This window comes from Elgaria multicarinata, chromosome 2, assembly GCF_023053635.1.
Source record: "Elgaria multicarinata webbii isolate HBS135686 ecotype San Diego chromosome 2, rElgMul1.1.pri, whole genome shotgun sequence".
Taxonomy (NCBI): domain Eukaryota; kingdom Metazoa; phylum Chordata; class Lepidosauria; order Squamata; family Anguidae; genus Elgaria; species Elgaria multicarinata.
This window is the reverse complement of record NC_086172.1, coordinates 41,497,401-41,514,943: the sequence shown is the minus strand read 5'-3', so window position 1 is coordinate 41,514,943 and position 17,543 is coordinate 41,497,401. Positions and strand designations below refer to the sequence as shown.

At 37.9% G+C, this 17,543-nt stretch overlaps 1 protein-coding gene across 2 annotated transcripts in view; it reads right to left on the bottom strand.

Annotated features, from left to right (window-relative positions):
* OLA1 (Obg like ATPase 1) overlaps window positions 1–17,543 on the bottom strand; it is a 100,964-nt gene that overhangs the window by 58,284 nt on the left and 25,137 nt on the right. For both annotated transcript variants that reach the window (XM_063116374.1, XM_063116373.1), the window contains exon 5: window positions 367–542. In XM_063116374.1, coding sequence (XP_062972444.1) covers window positions 367–542 — 176 coding nt within the window. The remainder of the gene's footprint in view (window positions 1–366; window positions 543–17,543) is intronic.

Below are 17,543 nucleotides of genomic sequence, written 5' to 3'. Positions count from 1 at the left end.
TCTACTAAGATACACAGTTTCTGGAAATGAAAGTACTGATACAGCACTTCCACACAGTAATATGAATGTGTGTGTCAGTTTTTCATATTTCATTTCTTGGGGGGGGGGGGAGTATAGGCATGCAGATGTTACATATTCACTATAAACTACATATATTGGCATTTTTGCTTACTGTGCATTTTATATTCATACCTCTAAAAAATAATCTGTTTTACTTAACCCCACCTAGGGTATTCTGTACATATGTGGGATATAAACTGAATAAATAAAAAAATAATAAATCACCATTTAAATATGCAACCAAAACTGCAACTAACTTTTTCCCCTGGGGAAAATATTTTTAAAATTTAAAGCATTCTTACTTACATATTCAGGTTTTAATTTCTTATCACCGCCACGTACAGCCACTTTTTCTAGCTTGTCTATAATGGGCATAATCATTTCCTCATCCTTTAGTCTAAGTTCTTCATGTATTATTTCAACATCACGAACTGGTTCAACGCTTCCTTCAATGTGTGTGATATCATCATCATCAAATGATCCTTTTAGAGGAAGAAAAATTAAGATGTTTAGTAATATTCTCCATTTACAAAAATACACATTGGGCCAGTCTGCACAATTAGAATACGCCACCATGGCTTATCTGACCTATGAGGTGTTGTATGGTTGCTCCCCCGCTCCCCCTCCAATGACATCCTGCCCAGGGTGGGCTAACACAGCAAACCTCACCTTCCGTGACTATGGAAATTGTGCCCAGCATGTGCTGTGATTTAAATAAGTTGATCATGCAAACCAGGTCATTGCCAGAAGGACCACAAGAAATACCACAACAGATTAACATAATCTAGTGGACAGGGACATAGCAAAATTTAATTGCAAGCATTTAAGTATCAGGGTCAATACAATCATACAATATCTTAGAGGTGGCCAAAAAAAAGTATCTTTATATAGCATTTAATAAATATAATACAATACTTTAAGCCACTTATTAGATACAGTAAAAATTAAAATTGTGATGAAGTTTATGTCAAACAATTTTGAAGTTTTATACTATAGTAATGGGTTTCCAAGGGAAACATGATTTTAAAAAAAGAGAAAAAAGGCCTGAAATCATCTGGCAGACCTCTTCTCTGCTTCAAACTACTTTATCACTATGGTTCTGACGGTGATTAGATAATGAACCACTCAGACACACAATTTACACAGCAGCTAATTTCATCGGTCTGATTTGAGGGTATGGTTTTTAGGGGGCCATCAAAGAAGCAGATGAAGGTGCATTTGTCATATATGAGTGACAACCATTCACACTATCTCAACAAAATGGTGCTGGCCCTTATTAGAAACACATGCTATTATCACATATTTAAAGTGCGGCTGAAGCCATAATTTCAAATTGCCAACTGGAAACATAAGGGTAAAACAACCAGATATTACTGAAGCATGTGTACTGACTTTATGCCCCTCTGAAGACATAATGTGGCAACATAATTCAACTGAGATACTCTTGAGTTATCAATAAAGAATGGCATGAAAACAAAAATTAAACATATTTCTTAATAGCAAACTATAATTTAAAAATTTAGACCTAATCATGAATAATTCATGACAAAAATTTAGGCACTGTCTAATAACAGAAGAAATCCCACTAACTCCAGGAATGATGCTTTAAACATATTTTTAGCATGCATATTATTATTTTTGTGTTGCTGAACACATTAATTTTGTTGTTAATAGTTATTTAGCTGTCCAGAGCAGGATCTCATGATCCAATTCTTTACTCTAACTATATCTAGACCATAGAATTTACTGTTTTACGTTACAAGCATTTCTGCAACAACTAGGCTATATGAAAACAGACACCTACCACATATTTCTAAAAAGAAGTCAACCAATCACATTTCAGGTCAATTTATACATCACTTTTTCTCCATGTGGTAAATGTCACGATGCCTATACCACAACATCTATGAATGGTAAAGCTAGTCCCTTTCGGTCCCAAACTATGCAACTGGGAAATATTGATAGGACCATCTTAATAACTATACTTAGGTCTAAAAAGGTGTTTTCTTCCAAGCAGACATTTGTGAGAGACAACACTTTTTCTGACATTTTACTCAATTTAAGTGGCCTTGTAGGGTTTCGTAGGTCAATATCAATATCCTGAATTGCATCCAAAACAAAATGGAAGCCACTGAAGTCTTTTTAATATTGGCAAGGTGTGCCAGTTGCTGGAAACACATCTTGGCTATACTGCTGATCATTTCCTTCCTCCCCAAACCTAAGGCGTGTGACCTTGAGAAAATTAAAGAAAAATATCTAGTGGAATTCACACAAATCAAACTTTGACCACTCCTGAATTATGTTATACAAATGCACCTAGGTATATAGAGTATTCGTCCACTTTGAAATAAAGGGGTTGCAATAAAACTGTCCTTTCAACTGTTATTGAGATGACTAACATAGGTGTTACTGGAAAATAAAAAATAACCCAGCTGATGCCTCCATATCATTTTTAATTATTAAGCTAATTCAAGATCAATGTAAGATTATGGGAACTATCCAACATGGCCGTTTCATTGCATTCACAGGACCAACTGCCTTTGCAATTTTGCTTTTTTGAGCTTCTAAAAATGACCTGGAATTGTGCTGGAATTCAAGGCACTCTGCAACTAGTTTAAATAAACTTGACAAACCAAAACATATTTTCTCTTCCCCTCTAGCCTAAATGTTTTCCTGTGCCTTCTTTATTTATAATTATAAAAGAGGATGTGTATCTGTCCATCAGCACCACAGTGCCAAGACCATGAAACCTAGACTACTGAAATTTGGCATGCATACTAAGGGCCCCAAGGGCTGTGTACCTAAGGGTTATTTTGTTTTTAAAATACATTACTGTTAATTAATTAACTTACATGTGTGTCTGTGTGGTTGAAGCCTGCAGTAACATCTTCAGCTACTAGGGGCAGTCTTCTCTAACCCACATTGCTTTGCAGTCCATACAGTTTGAAACCTGGGGAGATTAGTAGCCTGAGAGACAGTTATACACCAACTCCTTTCTCCCTGATGTGGGGCAGATCACCCTCAGAGGAATGGAGTGGGCGGAATATGACAGGGCAAAGCAGGGGGTGCCAGCAGGAATGCCTTAGTCCAGATGAGGTGGGCACAATATGTCGAACACTGGTGATTAGGTAAGTTTATTTAAAGTCTTCCCTGGATTAAATTTAGGGCTATTCCAACCCATGCAAAGCCAGGTCTGCTCAATATAGCTGTCCATTCCTATATTCATAAAATGAAAAAAAATATCCTCCTTTTCTCAAGTCCCCCCCCCCCCCGCCCTGGTAACTAAGTCACATTAGACTTCTCTTTTGTTCACTCATTTCAATTTATCAGATTATTCCTCTTTTTGACCTTTTCTGTGGTCCATAGCCTGTCACCCATCATACCCAGATGAATTTTAAACCTAAGAATTTTAAGGTGCTGTGATGGTTATTTTAATATTGTATTGGTTTTATCTGCTCTTTTAACTAATTTTACGTATTATATTGTATTTAGTGTTGTTCCCGCTTCAATCCAGAGGGAGAGGCGAGTAATAAATATGTTGTTGTTGTTATTGTAATATTCTATTCCTCTCTCTCTCATCTTAAATCTTTAATTTTTATGAATTTCATGGCATGTATTGCCTTTTTTGAATACCAGGTCTAGCAAATTCCTATTCTTTATCATTCCCTCCATTGGCTGCCAATTGTTTTTCACCTGCAATTTAAACTATTTCTTCTTATTCTTAAACTCTCCATGTTCACTCCCCTCTTCATTTAGCTTAAGGCTACAAGCTATGCACACTTTCCTGGGAGTAAGCTCCATTTAACACAGTGGGACACTTCTGAGTAAAGGATGTTTAGGGTTGTGTGGTTAATCTTCAGACCATGATGCAGCCTGTGTACTTTTGTTCTTCTTGTTCTCTTCTTTAGCTTAAATCCACTTTTCCTTTTCTATTCGGCACCATCCTTTCTCATTTAATTCTCCCTATTGCCTGCAATTTCCTTTTTAACTGTTGTCAACCATTATCTTCACTCCTTTAAATATTTATTTTTACTTGCTTTTTATCCCAGTTTTTATGCTTTACATGTAACATTTTAATTATTTGAATGAACTGCTGGGGCTTAGCTTGTGTTTGTATAGTATTCACGTGTTAAAGTCCACTTCTAGCAGTGCTTATCCTTGAAGCCTCACAGAACAAAAATGATTCCTAGGGTGGCATTAACTGTTTACAATACAGGCAATGAGGATGAACCAACCAGTCAGCCCAATTAATCAACTGAAGGCAATCTAGGTAGTACATTAGCTAGCAATTTGTTAGCAAATCTAGCAGTTTGATGCAGTAAAGTTAGCCATGTGGGCAGGTGAAATGATGATTACTAGACAGCAGCCCTTTTGAAAACTGTCTCCAAGAACAAAAAGTATCAAAGGGTAAGTATCATCAAAGGGTTAGACAAGAAAATAACTGCAATAGTTCTTTCAAGAAATCATGGCTTTATGTCTTCCTAGAAAGTAGACTTAAAGAAACCCAAATGCCCCAGATCTATCCCATAGCTGTAAAACAACCAGTGTGTATTATTATTCACCCCTAACAGGAAACAGGTTAGAAGAGAACATGAGAAACAACTGCTGTCACCTGTGCAGGACAATTAATATGGTGCATTACATACACTCAGTCAATTAATTCTAGCTGTGGAAGCTCAAGAAGACAGATTACCTAAAGGAGCTCATCATACTCTGCAGTTACTGAACTAAACAAAACTTTTGTATAAAGTTTGCACATTATCAAACAACATCTTTAATATGTTAATATTCCTTACAACAAAATACTGCAATGTGGAGTACTCCAGCTCAACGTTCTACCCATTCCTTCTTAAAGGATACTCGATTCCTGCTTCTGTATCCCAGATATTCAGTATTCTATTAGGGAGGAGGGGTTGCCCTCTTAGATGTTTTCCCCTCAAGATTTTTTCTACTTCTTCAAATCTTAAGGTTATCCCACGCACAATGATATCTCCCTCTAGTTTCTCAGTAGCCTTGTTAATTCAAGCCACCATAACTACATAGCCATCATAACTCAAGCCCTTGAGTTTATTACTAGTATATACAAGTGGGACAGGCAACAAAATACTTCAGAGTGGAGTGCTTCATGTTTAGGATTCCATTCCACTATCATTTCAGTTTCCCTTCTCCCATACCCAAGTTGGCATTCTGTGCAGAATTGCAGTCCAGAACGTCTGGAAGGTAACAGGTTCCCTACTCCGGATCTAAAACACCCAACACAAATGGAAAAGGAAGTAAGGAAAAGTAGCAAGTGAGAGGGTGGGGGAGAAGCAAAGTCAAGCATCAGTTCATAAAGTTAAGTTATAGTCCTTATAATGAACACCTAGAATGGAATCAGTTCAGGGAGAATACCCCAATGAAGTTGTATGCTTCATAATAATTAATAATCAGAACATACATTAACAATAGAAATTAACTGAAAGTAAGCAGTATTATTTATTTATTTATTTATTTATTTATAAATTTCTATCCCGCCCTATATCACTGGAATCTCAGGGTAGCGTACAGATAAAATCAGAACAGTGTAAACATAATATACACAGCTAAAAACTTATTAAGTACATTCACAAGGTCACCAAACTAATGTCTGCTTACAATAAACAGTGAAACAGAGCTTTCTAGATTATATTCTATTGTGGCTTTCAAATATACAGAATACTACATAACAATAATTTGAACCCGCAGTAGTTCATTCCTAAAGATCCACTCCAGTGTATTTCATTTGGTGGCACCAGCAGCATTAAACAAAAATATGGGATCTATTTGCAACAGAGGAGCAAGCCTTTAACAGGAACTGCCATCACCAAACATGCACAATGAATGAGCTAACACCCAGGTAACATGTTTGACACAAACAGGCATGGAAACGAACCGGTTTCCCACACATAAATGGTTTATTTGATTTACTGAAAGTATTTATAGTCTGCCTTTCAGGGCCAGGCCCTTGCAACACACTGTACAGAACATATAAATAACATTTTTTATACATTAAATTAGTTTAAATTATTAAGAGAGCATTTTGGTACCGTAGATCTAAATAAAACCATAAGATGGGGGGGGGGGTTTATCTCAGAGTTTACATAGTATGAAAACAAACAAAAATTCTGCTCACCAAACATTTAATTGCATTTCCATGTAGGAAACAGCCATGCAACTTAACTCCACATGATCCCATTCACACTCAAAACTAGAAATGTTTGATTCTCTCCATACGTGTCAACTTTTATCTTAATGAAGAAGTACAAAGGAATCAAGATTACCACTACTGTTTTGATGGAAACCTTGTATTGCTCTCTTCCCTATTCATTGTCCCATTTCTGCTCTTTATGAGAGCCTTTTAAAAACATGCACCATGCTAATTTCATCTACTTATTTCTTTTTAAGCAGAATCTAAAATGTGGCCACTTCATGATCCCCTCACCTTCCCACACCTGGGGCACACTTTTCCACACTTTGCATCTAATGGGCGGGGGGGGGGGGGAGATAGGTAGATGGATTCAATTATGCAAGTGTGACATTTTAGAAAATTATTAAAGCCTAAAGTTTTCAAATCAGAGATGGGGAAAGAAGCCTGTGGAAATAAGGACCCGGACAGAGAGAGACACAAAGAACGTCTATCTGAACAGACTGCGACTTTCTGCCAAATCTGAACTACTGCTTTACTGTGAAGAAAAGCTGTTACAAGACATCTAGATATATATGCAAGCTGGGGGAGGTGCTGATCAGAATGTATGCACTGAAGTCACAAATACTAACAAATAATATCTGAAGAAACACTATGTGGAATCCAAATGGAAATTTCTGCAGCATCAGCCTATGGTGGGAAGGCAAGAAGAACGCTGTTAATTGTCTGTAAGGATAACACTCCATTTATTCCCTTTCCTAGCAGGGTGGATTGATTTATATCAAAGCAGTTTAAATTACTGATATAAATCATGATTTAAATAACCCAGAAAAAAGCCTGATTTAAATCATTGATTTACATCACGCTTGCCACTAATAGTTCTACACATATTTCTTAAACAATGGATCAAATCACTAGAACAAGTTAATTTACAACTCAATACAGCATTTCACAACATTAAAAGATGGGTATATTTCCAGATAGGGTCTCTCTTATGCCAAGACGAGAGACCCAGGTGTTTTTCTGTCAAAAGTGCAGAAAAATATTGCTGGAAGGTAATACCGTAGCTTTTTTTCCTTTCCATTTCACTCCATTGTCCCTTTCCACTCTGCCTCTGACTGTCCTTTCTTATATACTCTCTTTATCCTGACTTGCTTGGCCCAGCTCCACCACATAAACACAGAACAACAATCCTACCCAGCCTTTGTCTTTGCACATGTGACTTTAGTCAGAGAAATGTAGTAAGCTGCCTTACACTAAATCAGACAACTAGTCCAAATTGCCCAGTATTGTAGACACTGACAGGCAGCAGCTCTCCATGGTTTTAGGCAAGATTTGTTCCTAGCCTTACCTGGAGATGCTGGGGATGAAGCTAGGACCTTCTGGATGCAAAACATGTGCTCTACCATTGACTTATAGCAACGCCCAGAACTTTCAAAGAGCAACAAGTAGGCTGTACAGGGCCATTTTTATGAGAGGAAAATCTGAAATGCATGCCCATGTTTGATTGGTAGGTAACCCAATGTGTGTGCATATAACGGAAACATTAATCCATTTTTGAGACTGTAAGTGTATGTTTAGCATGTTTGTGATTAGATTTAATTGTAACTATGTTATTATTTTAAATGAGAAATAAATTTAGTATTTAAAAATTAAAATCTGATTTAAATTTAAAGAATTGGATTTACATTCCAATTTTAATTTTTTTTTTAATTTAATTTTTATTCAGCCTGTTCCCTAGGCCATCCAGTAATCAACAAAACTAATCCTGAGATTGTATACGTGGTGCTGGGTACCAGGGATAGAACTGTTTAAATTCCCCTGAAAAGCCTTAGACCTAGTACTGGGATTACCCACAAGTTTATGACCTTGTGGGTGAGGAATTACAGGGCTTGGAAAACAGCTGTAACCATCTGCCTCATCATATTGAGGCCATTTTTGATGCCTAGTTATATGAAGCACGCTTGTCATGGAGGTTAGCTTCTTCAACTATCAGTATTGTGTCACCCTGTGTAATGAAGTATTCTGGGATGGAGTGGAGGATCTCCATTTAGAAGCACATGTTTGCGAGATCAGGTTATAGAAGTCTTCTGAAAATATAATCTTTCAAGCAATAGCAGCACTATCACATTGCTGTTTCTCCACAGTGAGAGAAACCAGGAAAGTAAACATGGCATGCCCCTGGGGATGTGTAGAAGTTCCAGAAAGAATCACTGCAGTGCTTTGAGTTTCAGGCAGAGAGGGAACAAATACATTAATTAAACAATTTTCCAAGTTCATTTGACTGAACTGGCTGTGATCCAAGCATATTAAAAATAAAAGGTTTGGAGGTGACCCCATCCACTTGGCATGTTTTAGTTCAGGGTCTGGTATGGTTTGCTTTTTGCACCCTGAAGGGCTTACTTCTCTTTAGATCAGGCAACTTGTTTTGGTCTACAACTCCTACCAGCTGTAGCCAGCACAGCTAATGGTGAGGAATGAGGGGAATTCTAGGCCAAAACATATGGAGGGCCACAAATCCCACCCCCTCCACACACATATACACTCAGGCCTTAGCTAGACCTAAGGTTTATCCCGGAATCATCCCAGGGTCATCCCTGTTCATGTATATGACACACAGGGGATCCCGGGAGCAGGCAGGGACAACCCCGGGATAAACCTTAGGTCTAGTTAAGGCCTCAGTAATCAGATCTCTGAAATATGAAATGAACAGGTCTTGGGTTTCATTTAGGTCTGGGAGTGGAGCTCAGTAGTAGAACACATCCAATACCCAAATCCTCTGCCTGGTGTGCCATTTCACTCTGCCTATCAGTAGGGCCAGCTGAGACCAGTGATGGAGTTCATTCTAAACAACACTTGTTTCTCAAAAGAGACTTTTACAGCTGTAAGTCATCAGTCAAGAATGCGGACGTTGCACTCAATGCCTGTCAGCCAGAGGAAGAGAAGGCACATGGGTGTTCTTCCTTTTTAGGTCCAAAGTTCTAAGGCAGTACAGCCCCTATTATGATCCTATAACACCCTTCCCCAATGCTCCTCAATGATTGGAGTTGTAGTCCAACACATCTGGAGGGAGTCAGGTTTGGGAAGACTGCCCTACAAGCATCAGTTACCATTATGAAAAGATGACAATATGGAGAGAGAGCTATAAAGGTCAACTTTGGATATTCTGTGAAAGAAAAGCTCCCAGCTGCTATACAAGGAAATGATTATAATCTTTAATAAGCCAAATAAGCAACTCATCTCAATTTGTTCCAATTATAGAAAACCATAATTGTACCCATCTCTATAGGTTTGCCTCAGAACAGTCCTCTTGCAGCTCATTTCCCCCTAAAACGTAGCAACTTCCTTTTACTGCATCATTGCCAGGAAGACACATTTCCTACATCAGACTTCATAGTATTTCCAATTCTGTCTTCGTCACTTAATTGCTTTGGTTTTCAGCATCTCACAGAGATCAATCCCATTGGCTGTGTATTCCAATCCTCTCCTCCCCCAATCCATGATTCACGTATGGAGAGCTTGAAAATAGCTACAAATATTCAGCAGCAATACTTCCTTGCTCTCTCTCTTTCAAAGGCCTTTCCCCAGACTTAAGAACCACTATCACAAGTATACTTTTTCCCCCTTGATGGGCTTAATTTGATCTTCCTGCAATATGGTAAAAGCAGCATGGTCTTCTCAGGTACTTATTTAGGGTACCCTGCTTCTTTCCATATTTTAACATGGTAAAATCTTATATTTTACATGCACAGTTTAAATTATAAGTTGTCTTGATATTATTTTACAACATGAACACTCTTCTGCCATTTTTACACCGTCCATATGACAATTATTTCAAAACATCCAAAGATTTTGCCAGTGCTTATGTTATACCTGTCAAGATCTGATGACTCTATGTTATGTATTCCTCTGAACAGAACCACTACACTTAGTTACAGGCTATCATCAACCAATTCATTCTCTTGCTAAAATCAAGTCATCCAATTACTCCTTGACTAATCAAGGCTGTTTTGGCTTTTTCTTTTTTCAAAAGGTACTCAACAGTATAAACAGTTCACTTACAAGAAATGGAATGGGGCTAATCAGCAGAATTATTGTTTTGCTGCTACAATTTGCAGTATTTAAATGCAGTTGCTGATTGGACTGAAAGTTTTATGATACAGCACAGGAAACTAGTTTGACTTAAATATGAAGCTGCCTATGCTTTGTCTTCTGTAGGAAAGTAATGCAGAAAACTAGAGTATCTGCAGTGATTCACTTTTTATATTCACTTGTCTAAGCAAACATTGAATAAATAATCATTAGGCTTCAATCTGCTCTTCCACATTTTTCTAAAAATGTTCTTATGCTTCAATATATACTAATTTCCACTAGAAACAAACTGTCCATTTATTTGGATGCACATTGTAGGTGAGAAGGTATTAATCCAGCTACTAAAATAAACCGTAATATAAATTTACCTGATATATGTTCCTTGGCAATATTCAACAAGCGTCTTTAAAGAGAAAAGGAAACTTCAGTGTTATGCAGATTCTTCAGATACAAAAGAAAGTTGAAGGCTTGGATAAATCTCAGGAACATACAAAACACAGAGAGATATCATGAGCCAGTTTAAATAAAGGATCTTACCTCCAACCAGCATTCACATATATTAAGGACATACTAGCACCTTTAGTTACTACTGTGCCTTTTGGGAGAGCAGTTGCTCTAAATTAAACTGTGGGGGCCTCAATCCAGTACTGAACAAATTAAATAATATTGTTAACTTGGTCTTCAAAAGCTGTAAACTGCCAGCTGGGTCTTGAAATGGTGAAATAAGTCTAATTCATTACTTTGAGAAGATCCCAAGAAGACCGTAAGGGGGAAGCCTACACACATACTGAGACCCCAGACTTATATGCAAAAGCACTGTGGGACTGAGCCTTAGAACAACTTTAAACCAAAAGTCACAGTCAGAGTTGAGATAAAAAACATCACAGAAGGCTAAATATGGGTCGAGCTCTGCAGACTTCAGCTGTGCAGAGAAACTGCAAGCTTTGTTTTGGTTTAAGACCAGCACCTACTGATGGGGAACTATGAAGTCTGAAGAACAAAAAGTAGCTGCTCTGTGTACTAGACACAATGGAAGGATGGCCTTCATTGCTCATCTTGTGCAGGCACCTGTGAGGACTGCGAGCTGTGTTATTCCTTGACATTCATTGGTTCTCAGAGTATAACAATGGTACAAACGTGACACAAATGACCTTGCATTCTCCAAACAAGAAGAAGATGTCACAGATGCTTTAAAGTTTAAAGAAGGTATACTGGGAAGGAATGTGCCAACCAGATAACCTTCAGTATCTGAGGCAGTAACCCTCTATGCACCAGTTGCTGGACAACATGGGTGGGAGGGTGCTGCTGTTGCACCATATCCTGCTTGTGGGTCCCTGGTTGACAACTGGTTGGCCACTGTGTGAACAGAGTGCTGGACTAGATGGACCCTTGTCTGATCCAGCATGGCTCTTACGTTTATGTAGAATCCATTTGATACAACCCTAAGCATCAAAATAATCCTAAATCCTAACTTCAGAAAATATCCTAAATGCTAATTTCAGCTAAATGCTTGACTCATTTTATGTCCATAGTTACCAAGATCCCTTTGTTCCAATAGTTAATTTTTGTGAACCGCCCAGAGAGCTTCGGCTATTGGGCGGTATAAAAATGTAATAAATAAATAAATAAATAAATAAATAATAGTCCAATGTAGTATCAGCAGGAAGGCAAAGGCAAAATGAGAAGAAGCTCTCAGGAGAGACAGCCCTCCAAAGGATTGCTCTCAGTCTCTGCTGAGACATACTTTTGCTCTGCTCAGGGTGGGCCACCATATTGGATGATGCCATCAAGGAGGAATGTACTGAGGCTCCAGATCTATGAATAGATCTGTAGTGAACTTAACTTAACTTTGAGTGGAAATGCACAGATTTGTGCTGCCATGTTTGCCCTGAAAGCTTTACTCAGCTCTCATAATAAAATAAATTCAATGGGAACAGAGTCTAACTCCCCTTAAAACCAAGGAGGGGACGTTGTAGAAGAAATGGAAGCATTTCCTTGGAACACTAGAGATGAGGGATTGATTCTTCAAGTGGGCAAAGAGTGGCCACAATGTGGGTTGCTTTAACTCATGGTATCAGAGGTATCAAAGGAGTCCCCAACCTTTTCTCACATGGGAGGAAAGGAGAGAAGTGGCAAAGGAACCATGGAAAGTATTTGTACCAGGTCTTTACTCCTACTGTGATAGTCTGCCAGCCAGATTCTTTGTTGGTTTAGTGGGGCAGCAGTGAGAAATCACCAGATGAGTGACCAAAACTAGTTGCCCAGCTTTTCTGCCCACTCTTGCTTTGACTCCTCTTTATAAAGAAGCTAAAGCTGTCCTCCAAACCCCATCAGTAACCAAGAGTGTTCTTCACTGCAAGACACAAGGGCCACTGACCATTCTCAATCTCATTTGTGGTTCTCCACTTCTCTCTTTCACTCTTTCTTTTGCAGTAGCTGCTCACTCTCAGCGGGGGCTCTTTACTTTGCCTTATTGTTTGCTTTGGCAGTCGGCTGATGATCTGGGCTACCTACCGAAGGAGGCTTCAGAAGTGGGAAGTCATGAGACCTGCAAGGGTGCACTGTGCAGGTGCTGAAGTGGAAACTGAATGCTTGGGCAAGAGAGCAAAAGCAACATGGACCTCTGCTGGGAGATTTTGCAGCACTGAGTAGAGCAGAGCACACTCTCAGTGATGACAAAGAAGATCTATCCCAATCCAAGGGCAGTGAGCCTGTCAGAATTTGCCTGCGTAGTGACTGACTGATGAGGCCTTGCTTGGACACAGAATGGGGATGGGAAAGACAGGCTCGAAAAGGCCTTCAGCTCCAGTACTGCTTGACAGGGAAGAAAAGAGGCTCCCAGGTGGCCTCGATGGTAGTGCCTGGAGCAAAAAAAGCTCCTGTTTGAAAAATAGTGAAGATTACGAGTATCAACAACAGTGGCTCCGCAGCCTAATTCTTAGTGAATGCACCTGTTCAAGACAATTTGAAAACACTTGCTCCACTCTTTGAGGTATGCACACTTGCTCATATGTTTTCCTGTGAGCACCAACCCTCAGTCTGACACTCCAGAATTTTTCCTGAATTGTTCTGTGCAAACACAGAACCTATATGTGAGATTGCAGAAAGATCACAAAGAAGAAACTCCATGACAGGGAATACTGTGAAGTCAGAGTGAGGAACTAGCTGTCATTCTGTCACAATACATATCTATAAAAGGAGGATGCCAAAACTGTGTAAAAGAAAAAAAGTCAAATTGTGTTATCTGCACATAAACTTATTTTATAAGACAGAAGTTTTTGCCAGTTAAATTTACACCTGTCAACAATTTAAAGCTAAGTAAATTTTAAAAAGAACTTCTCCAAAATAGAATTCTACGACAGACCTCTGGGAGAAAGAATATTTCAAATAGTTTGTAACTTTGGTTCTATAGTGCTTCATAAAACACTAACTAGTTGTAATCATTTGCAGTGTAATTGTGGACATTTATATGCTTTTCTTATGCACAGAACATAGCTATTAGAGCTGAATGGTGATGGTGTGAAGTATAGGTTAGATTGGGTGAAATTAAAGCAAATTACTCAGGGATGCGGAATTCTGAAAATAGAAACAGTCAATGATTTGCAACCGTCTTGATGATCAGCTTCACAGAACCCTAAATGGAAAGAACTTACATATTTTAAAGTTAACTAGATTTTTTCAATATTATGTATAAATATAGTTTAAATGGAAGTACTCAGTGACTTTAGAAATAATTATTTTGTCTGATTTACAAGTCCTGTTTAGGTAAAGATTTTGTTCCACTAAACATATTTTTATTCTTAATTTCTGACTGATTCTAAAAAGCAAATAACGAAAAGAAATTACTACTATAGTCTGTCCAACAATATTTTAATATAAAATATACATATTCTCATATGCATAAATGTTTGTTTTAACAGCATATGCTATTTAGTTATAACACTAATTAGGGTCTGGAGACCCAGTGGGAAGCAAATAAGCAAAATGTAAAAAACTAGGACAGAGACTCTAATGTAGTTTTGGTAGTACTATGCTTACTTACCTGTGAGTAAGTCCCAGGGAAATCAAGGAGACTTACTTCTGAGTAGCCATGTATAGGAGTGCACAATTCAACAAGCTTTAGGCATATTTCAAGACTGATACTTATTAGAAGGAACAGTTGGTCAAAGAACCAACCAGAGCTGAGGTGACCTCAGAGACTTAATCCTAAATGGTGCAAGATGTGACAAGGACCTTTTGCAAGATTTGAGTGTTATTGAACCAACTGGAAACAATGAGCATAGTACTATCAAATTTAATTGCTAAGAAAGTCCCACACGGTCACATTTAACTTCAAAAGACGAGGTTTCTCTAAAACGAAGGAACTGATAAAAAGGAAGTTGGAAATGAGGAGTCAAGAGGGTTAAATATCTCCAAAATGCTTGGAGGTTACTCAAAACCACAATAATAGAGCCTCAGCTAGAATATATACTGCAGGTCAGGAAAGGTGGAACCAAGTCCAAGAGATCACCAGTATGTCAACCTGTGTCAAGGAAGCTATTAGAGAATAGAAGGCTTGCTCAACCTGGTGCCCTCGAGATGTTTTTGACTACAACTTTCAGCATTCCTGACCACTGGCCATGTTGGTTGGGACTCATCTGAGTTGTAATCCAAAACTTCTGGAGGGCATCAGGCTGGGGAAGGGCGGATTAGGCTATCTCAAAGAAGCTAACATTTCATACACACAAAGCCCAAGACACACCAAGTACTAGAAAAGTCTTAAAATTGGCCCATGTTACATCTATCAGTCAAAACACGGGGGATGACATTTATATCGTAGTAGTGGCCAACATATAATTCCATGTTATTCACACTTGCTAAGTATAACTACAATTTCAAAATGTTTTGAATGAAGGCCCAAGAACCTTTTGTATTTACATGGTAATAGAGAGCATCTAATTATTTTTGTGTAGCTCTTAGATTGCAATTAAATAAAATCACTTTTGTCAAGGAAGGGGTAGTATTTTTTTAAAATGTTGTGATTATGAATACCCTGCACAAACACACTTCGTTCCTTTAAAAAAATTGTTTTAATCCTTTTACAATACCAAATATCGTCTGCAAGGCTTTTTCTCTCTCCATCAACTTTATAATGCCACATACATCATGGAACATTTTTTTTCTTTCCAGCAAAGCAGTTCTCTCTCCCATTTAGTTGCCTGTATTTTTTACAAGCACTAGACTAACAAACTAGGATTGAGAAGCCATCTCATGCATATTGCTGTTGTCCCACATCATTCAGAACAAACCTTTTTAGATCGTTAACTACCACAGGAGTGCTGATTACACAGGCACCAGCAATTTCCTAACCAATGACCACCTGAACAATGATGTGTTCAGCTTCTCAGACCCTGAAGCCTTTCAAAGGTGAATCATTTCACAGTTTGGAACTAGATCGCCATAGCAACTTCCCTTTGAGGGTTTTAGAATCACCATCCAGTAATTCTATGATCATCAAGCTCAACCATTCCCAATGGTTCTTTTCACAGCAGATGGAAAAGGAAGCCTTGAAATTTTACAGTCTATTTCAAGCAATTCATCTGGCAGCCTATTAGAATTCAAAATATTTCGACCTTCAATCACAAAGCATGTTATCTGAAGCTGTGGTGATCTCAAGTCAAGACAAGCAGACATTTTAGTCTAATCATCCATGATGAGAAGAGACTGACAAAAAACTCTCTTAATTCAACCACCATCAAAATGCTTATTTTAACTGCATGCAAGTCTTTCAACAGGCAATGAAAACACACCATGTACCCTTTTTTATCACAATCATCTGTTCAGGGAAAATATGAATCTGAATATTGACATGAATCTCTGCACTCTAAGCCTGCTTCTAAAAATATTTCTTAGTGTGAAAAAAACTATATTTATATTGTTCTCCAAAATGCATGGAAGCATATACACTAGAATTATAACACCTAAAAAATGGAAGGCATAACTAAATATATTAGTTCTATACATGTTGTAATGAAATCTCAATTTGAGTCTGAGTATAAATACCAGTAAAGTTTGAAAACAATAGCAACATCTAATGTTCCTAAGGTGTTCTAGATTTCGCTTCCTTAATGAAAAGTAACATATATTTTCTCTTAACTACTGTAGTCAGCCACTGATGTATTAATTATGAAAGGCTATGCTTAATAACCTTTTGGCCCAACATTAAATAAAAATTTACACAATACATTTCAAAAGGTTTACTTTAATTATTCTGAACTCTGCATCTAATACGCTTAATAGAAACATCTTTATAAAATTAATATTAAACCTACAGATGATACCCAATATTGTATATGCAGACTTCCGCTCACACAATGGAACTTTTCCTTCTTCTCCTCACCCCCGCCCCACCCTGCAGCCCCTTGCTCCCCCCCCAATATGTCCAGAGAGTCCCCCAATCCTCCAAAACAGATTTTGGGGGCAACAGGAGAAAGGGAATCTGTTCTCTGGGTGAACATACACCAATGGATATGAAAATATACTAATGAAAATATACTAATTAAAGACAAAATGTATCAGTCAATTTTCCTAGTCAGCACAGACCTTGAACTACTACTGTTTCCACTATTAAAATGACAACAGATAATAAAACAATAAATTACAAATTTAAATCTTGCTCAGTTTTAATTATACCAAAGGTTTAACCAGTAATTACCAATCATGTCTAAGAAACTCGTGCAAGAAATCAGCCCATATAAAGTATACACCTTCTGAGACTATGTTTGGACTAGCATAACCCTACAGATCCAATATGCATTTGACCTTGCATTCTTCCATATCTATGATCCTCTGCATTGCCAATAGACTTATGTTCAGTTTATATGTAATGCTTTTCATGTGGACAAGGTGTATTACATCTGGGAAAAGGCTGTGAGTGATCAGTTTTTCATACAGAATATAGGATTTTCACATGGGGTTCCTGAGATTTTCTGTAATAGATCCCTGTTGATCCCTTCACAATCACATGTAGTTATTGTTATTTATGGATACTTTGTCATGGTGTCATGTACTAGAGTCATCTAGACAATCAAGTTTCGGTAACCCTTCATTCATTTCACATTTATCTCTCAACACTACAGACTGCTGATTTTCATGAACTTTTTGTGGGAGAGCAGTTGGCTGCCATTTCTGCTATAGAATCACACTTCTGGGTCGAAAAATGATATTGCTGATTATCATAAGGGGATGA